The sequence below is a fragment of the Glycine max genome, chromosome 15, assembly GCF_000004515.6.
Source record: "Glycine max cultivar Williams 82 chromosome 15, Glycine_max_v4.0, whole genome shotgun sequence".
Classification (NCBI taxonomy): Eukaryota; Viridiplantae; Streptophyta; class Magnoliopsida; order Fabales; family Fabaceae; genus Glycine; species Glycine max.
Genome location: NC_038251.2, coordinates 42,657,032 through 42,663,251, shown reverse-complemented (window position 1 = coordinate 42,663,251; position 6,220 = coordinate 42,657,032). Strand labels below are relative to the sequence as shown.

At 37.5% G+C, this 6,220-nt stretch overlaps 1 protein-coding gene across 1 annotated transcript; it reads right to left on the bottom strand.

Moving 5' to 3' along the window:
* Window positions 1–513: 513 nt before the first annotated feature.
* LOC102665386 (uncharacterized mitochondrial protein AtMg00810-like) lies at window positions 514–831 on the bottom strand. Its single transcript, XM_006598507.1, has one exon. The coding sequence runs from the start codon at window positions 829–831 to the stop codon at window positions 514–516; it is 318 nt and encodes a 105-aa protein (XP_006598570.1).
* Between the last annotated feature and the right edge of the window lie 5,389 nt (window positions 832–6,220).

The following is a 6,220-nucleotide window of genomic DNA, read 5'->3' as shown; positions in this document are numbered from 1 at the left end:
TATAGAACTGTTTTCACAGTTGACTAACAGCATACTCTAATACCCCCCCCCCCCCCTCAAACTCAAGGGGAAGAGTTTTCAGGAGAAACACTCTTCACATTGAGTTTTCCTTGAAGAACTTCAAAGCAGAAAGAGGATTGGTGAGAATGTCAGCCCACTGATCTAGAGCTGGAACATGGACAATAGTAAGCTACTTGGCCAGAATCTTCTCTCTTACAAAAAATATATCAATTTCCATGTGTTTGGTACGGCTATGAAAAACTGGATTGTGTGCAATAGAAACTATACTCTGATTATCACAAAAAATAACAGGAGTAGTGAATGAAACTTGCAATTCTATTAGTAGAGTATGAATCCAAGTTAATTCAGTGGAAGTCTGAGCTATACTGCGATACTCAGCTTCTGTACTAGACCTCGCAGTAACTTTCTGTTTCGAGACCACTAAGAGATTAAGTTTGGACCAAGAAAAATAGTAGTTCCTGAGGTAGAGCGCCTATCATCCACATTTGATGCTCAATCAGCATCACAAAAAGCTTGAATAACTAAGGGCTTTGTAACAGATGTAGGTTGAAGAAGCAAACCATGAAACAAAGTGCCCTTCAGATACCTTAATATTTGTTTTGCCACTGTCCAGTGAGAATCCAAAGGAGCGGCCATAAATTGGCAAACTTTGTTGACAACAAAACTTATCTCGGGTCTAGTAAGGGTAGCATACTGTAATGCACCAACTACATACCTGTATAAGGTTGGATCATGAAAAGCATCATCACCATGTCGAGACAACTTGCAGTTGGATACCATTGGAGAAGAGATAGAGTGAGCTTCAACCATGTTAGTCTTGTGAAGTAAATCTCTAATGTATTTGGTCTGAGTCATAAGGATAGAACTGTTGGGTAGATACTTGATTTCCAGACCCAGGAAATAATCTAGATGACCAAGCTGCTTGAGTGAAAAAGTAGTGTTTAACTTATATGTAATCTTTTGTATTAGTGAAGGTAAACTACCTGTTAGAATGATATCATCCACATAGACCAGGAGATAAACAACGTGCATTTGTTGGCGAAAAATGAATAAAGATGAATCACTTTTGCTTCCAATAAAACCAAACTACAGTGAAGTAGATTTTAGCCTGTCAAACCACTTCCTTGGAGCCTATTTTAAGCCATAAATGGCTTTCTTGAGTTTCCATACCAATGACTTATTTGCAACTTCAAAACCAGGAGGTTGAGTCATGAAAATAGTCTCTTCAAGTGACCTATTCAGAAAAGCATTATTTACATCAAGTTGAAATAATTTCCACCCATGAGACAAAGCCAAAGTAAGGATGATCCGAATAGTAACAGGTTTGATCACAAGAGAAAAGGTTTCATGAAAATTAAAACCATTCACTTGATGAAATCCTTTGGCTACCAATCGATCTTTGAACCTATTAATGGAACCATCAGGATTTTCCTTTACCCTGAAAACCCATTTACAACCAATAGCTTGCCTATCAGGAGGTAATGAATCCACCTGAATTATTTTGTGTGTCCCTTCTCCCTTTTCAAAGAATTCAAAAAGACAGTCTGAGAATTCTTTTGATTCTTCCTTTTCCCTTAAACAAAAGATTTCAAAGGACTAACCGCCTGAGATATCTTTTGTTTCCCCTTCACAAAGTTTCAAAGGACTAACCGCCTGAGAACTTTGTCTTCACACATTGGAGGGTACATCCTTTGTGGTACAACTAGAGGGTACATCTACTTGGGTTGCTGTAATTGAGAACAAGAGAGGGTATATCTCTTGTGGATCAGTTCAAGTGGAGGGTACATCCACTTGGTTGTTCATAGAGAACAAGGGAGGGTACATCCCTTGTGGATCTTTGCTTGTAAAGGCTTTTACAAGGTTGAAAAGAAATCTCAAGGACTGCAGGTCGCTTAGGGACTGGATGTAGTCACGGATTGTTGCCGAACCAGTATAAAATTCTTGTGTTTGTCTTCTTCTTCCCTACACTCTTTAATTTTTGTTGTGCACTTCAATTATTGCTTTTACTTTTGGTTAAGTTTCTATTTCTGTTCTTTACTTTCTTAACATTATAGTAAAAGCCTAATTGAATCTAGTAACATTAAGAAGGATAGATTTTTAATTAGTAAAGGTTCATTAATAATTAATTCAACCCCCCCTTCTTAATTATTCCGAGGCCACTTGATCCAACAAAAACTTGTTGAACATAAAGGCTAATTTTATTGATTATCAAAAGCTAATTACGAAAGGTTATAAAAGAGGTATATATAGACCTCTGTTCTGTTATTGTAACAGATTGTAACTAACTAACAAAATTGTAACTAACAAAACCTAACCAACTCTAACTGATTCTAACCAACTCTAAGATAGGTGTTGTTAGCAAAAGCTAACAGCCCTTACAATTAGTTTACAGAACTATTTTCACAATTGACTAACAGCATACTCTAATAGGCCTGAATCAAGGACAAGGGTTGCAAAGCTTGTACCTTGCGTTGGTCTTCTGGAGCAAGGCCGAAAATGAAGCAGCTCAGGAGGAAAGGAGGGGGGAGCCCTACTATCCAATTCGCGAGTGCTTCAAACTTGGAGAGGTAGTCAGTAACAGAGCCTCTCTGGGTTAGCTTGAATAAAGCACCGGTGGGGTCCTCATATTGAGATGGGGCAAAGCGGGTTTTGAGAGCTTGAAGAAATACAGGCCAAGACACCAATTTGCCGTTGCGCGACATCTACTGTAACCACGCTAGTGTCGGGCCGTCCATGTAGAATGACGCAAAGGGGTCGGCGCCATCGAAATGTGGGACCTCTAGTTTCAACTGGTGGGAGCCGAGGGAGGGCGATGATGCACAAGGTGAGGCCGAGGAGGAAGTTGGGGATTGCGAGTGGGATTCGAGGTTGGCGACCTTCTGCAGAAGCTCATCGAGCTTAAGGGTCATGGAGTTTTGGGTTGCGGTAAGGGATAATTGGTTCAAAGTCAGCTTGGCGAGAGCTTCCTCGAGGTGGTCCTAGTGAGATTTGGAGAGTGTGGAATTGGCCATAGTGCTCAATGAAAGTACCAAAATGGTATGTGTTCTAATCTCAAAGCTATGGATCTTGGAATTCGAGGACCAAGGCAACCTCCTATACCATAAAGGGCTGAGTATTATTTCTGCATAATCTGAATTACAAACATTACTCTGTATATATAAGAGTAATTGATAACTTGTTGGATCAAGTGGCCCCAAAATAATTAAGAAGGGGGGTTTGAATTAATTATCACTAGACCTTAACTAATTAAAAATTACCCTTCTTAGGCTTTTACTATGTTGTTAAGAAAATAAAGAATAGAAAAGAAACTTAACCAAAAGTAAAAGCGGGAATTAAAGTGCACAACGGAAATTAAAAGAGTAGGGAAGAAGGAGACAAACACACAAGATTTTTATACTGGTTTGGCAACAACCCGTGCCTACATCCAGTCCCCAAGCGACCTGTGGTCCTTGAGATTTCTTTTCAACCTTGTAAAATTCTTTTACAAGCAAAGATCCACAAGGGATGTACCCTCCCTTGTTCTCTTTGAACAACCTAGTGGATGTACCCTCCACTAGAATTGATCCACAAGAGATGTACCCTCTCTTGTTCTCAGTCAACAACCCAAGTAGATGTATCCTCTACTTGTACCACAAAGGATGTACCCTCCAATGTGTTAAGACAAAGTTCTTAGGCAGTTAGTCCTTTGAAACTTTGTGAAGGGGGAAACAAAAGAATTCTCAGGCGGTTAGTCCTTTGAAATCTTTTGTTTATGGGAAAGGGAAGAATCAAAAGAATTCTCAGACTGTGTCGTTTTGAATTCTTTGATAAGGGAGAAGGGAGACACAAAAGAATTTAGGCGGCTAGTCCTTCGTTCTTTTGGAAAAGGGAGAAGAGAGACACAAAAAGAATTCAGGTGGTTAGTCCTTGGCGAATTCTTTTTGGCAAAGGGAGAAGGGAATGAAAAAGATGAATAGCACAAGTTTTTAAACAAAGAACTTTTCTTGGAAGAAAAAGTTTTGAACATAAAATTTTAGAAAGATGAAGAGAAGATGAAACCAGAGAGTTCTTAAAGAAATGAAAGAAGATGTTGAAAGATAGATTGAAAGATAGAATGATTGAAAGAGATGATGAATATGAATGAGATGATTAAAATGTTTCATGCCAAGGTCACATATGTATAGTTTCTTGATGACTCAAGTCAAAACTTGTAACTCTTGGCAATTACTTTAAAACTAATTACTTAAAAAGTTATGACTTTTGAAAGAATCTTCATAAACAAGTCACTTGAAGAAATGTGACTTTTGGAAATGAATTTTTCGAAAACAGTCACTGGTAATCGATTACCATAAAGGTGTAATCGATTACACATCAACAGATGTGACTCTTCATTTTGAATTTTGAAAATCTTAACGTTTTAAAACACTGGTAATCGATTACCAGAGAGTAAAACTCTTTGGTAATGATTTTGTAAAAAACTTCTTGTGCTACTCAATGTTTTGAAAAACTTTTTAATACTTATCTTGATTAAGTCTTCTCTTGATTCTTGAATCTTTAAGTCTTGAATCTTGATCTTGATTATTCTTGAATCTTGAATCTTGATTCTTGATTCTTGATTCTTGAAATCAAATTTCCTCTTGATCCTTGAAGTGTTCTTGACTCAATCTTGAACTCATTCTTGAATGTCATCATCTTTGTTATCATGAAGTGATCTTGACTTTTGAGCTTTTTGTCATCATCTTTGTTATCATCAAAACTCCTTGAATCAATCTTGATTCATCATGAAGCTTGCTTCTACATAACTAACAGAAAATATACTAGAATATTCTTATAATAGAAATCCTAACATAATGCTAGTGTTAGAGGGAGTAGTGATAGACAACATGTCCCCCCTAGCCTCACTTAGCCTAATTACTAATAATAGACTTAATTACTTGTAGTCAGCTAAGTATTTCAGTGTTGTTATATTCCTCTTGGGTCTGCTAGTGTTGTTTGTCTGCTATGGTGCTTTCCTCATATCAGAATGAGTGGTACATTGATGAAACTAATGGCCACAATGGTTGAATTTGACCTGGAAGTTGACACCATGTTGCTCTTGGTCTGCAGGCAGCATGATTGAGGTCGTGGGAAGGTTAGGAAGCCACCATAAGAGGTTTTGGTGAGTGTGTGCCATTGGAAGAGGGCTTACAAGTTGGGTAGAGCCATTTGAAGGGAGTTCAGTTCTACCATTTGAGTTAACTCTCATAGGCATAATTTATATCTTATAAATACAAATGTGGTTTCCTACACTATTTTCCATTGGTAGCACTACTCCAAAAAGATGGTTCTACATCTATTTTAAGTGAATTATTTTATTGATTGACATCGACTATAGTCAATAATTACCTTGTGTAATAGACTAGGCAATCACATTCTGTTCTTTCCATGAAAAGTTAAGACAGTTTATGATATTTATTTTTGGCTTGAAATGAATAAAATCATATCACTTTCTACCGTTAAAACTTTTAAGCTGCTTAATAATTTTGGCAATCTGTATGTCACTTTGTTTGTCTATGTTATGTTTGTGTGTACTATTTATATTATTATGTTCATTGATTTTCTAATAATTAATGAGCAGTAGCAATTTGTCTGTTCCTATAAATAATGTGTAACATGCGGGAAGCAGGAAGGAAAATTGGCACGTGAGTCAGTTACAAAAGAAGGGCACGTGGTTGATTATCTGCATGTGGGGGTCAGAAAAAGCACACGTGTTGTGAGAGAGAATATAAGGTGAACACTCTTCCTGATTTGCTTCTCTGATCCTTCTGATATTTCCTTCTTCTTTATACCTTCTCTGAACCTTTCTGCTCTCCTTAATCTTTAGGTGCTATTATGAACCGGTGATGGTATCGTTGCAAAACGCTGACTCTGCATTGTTGATTCCACCTCTTTCCTTTTGCTAAAACACTGCAGCTATTTTTCGATTTCATTGTGAACATCGTTCCTTGTTGTTTACACACTATTTTCTGCAATCAATACAAATTATACGTTTCATTGATGCTTTCATTGTCATCATGGTCGAGCATAATGAACGTACCAGGCTTCAACAACTTCAGTCCCAAGTTTCCGCCCTCACATCCTGGATAGAAGAACAATGTTCTCGTGATCATAGTTTATAGGATTGTTTTAATCAATTCCAAGCTAACAATCAAGCTCATATGGATTTGATGCAGAGAACAAT

Excerpts from the sequence above, each read along its gene's own strand:
- LOC102665386 (XM_006598507.1), bottom strand. The coding sequence starts at position 831 with ATGGTTGAAGCTCACTCTATCTCTTCTCCAATGGTATCCAACTGCAAG.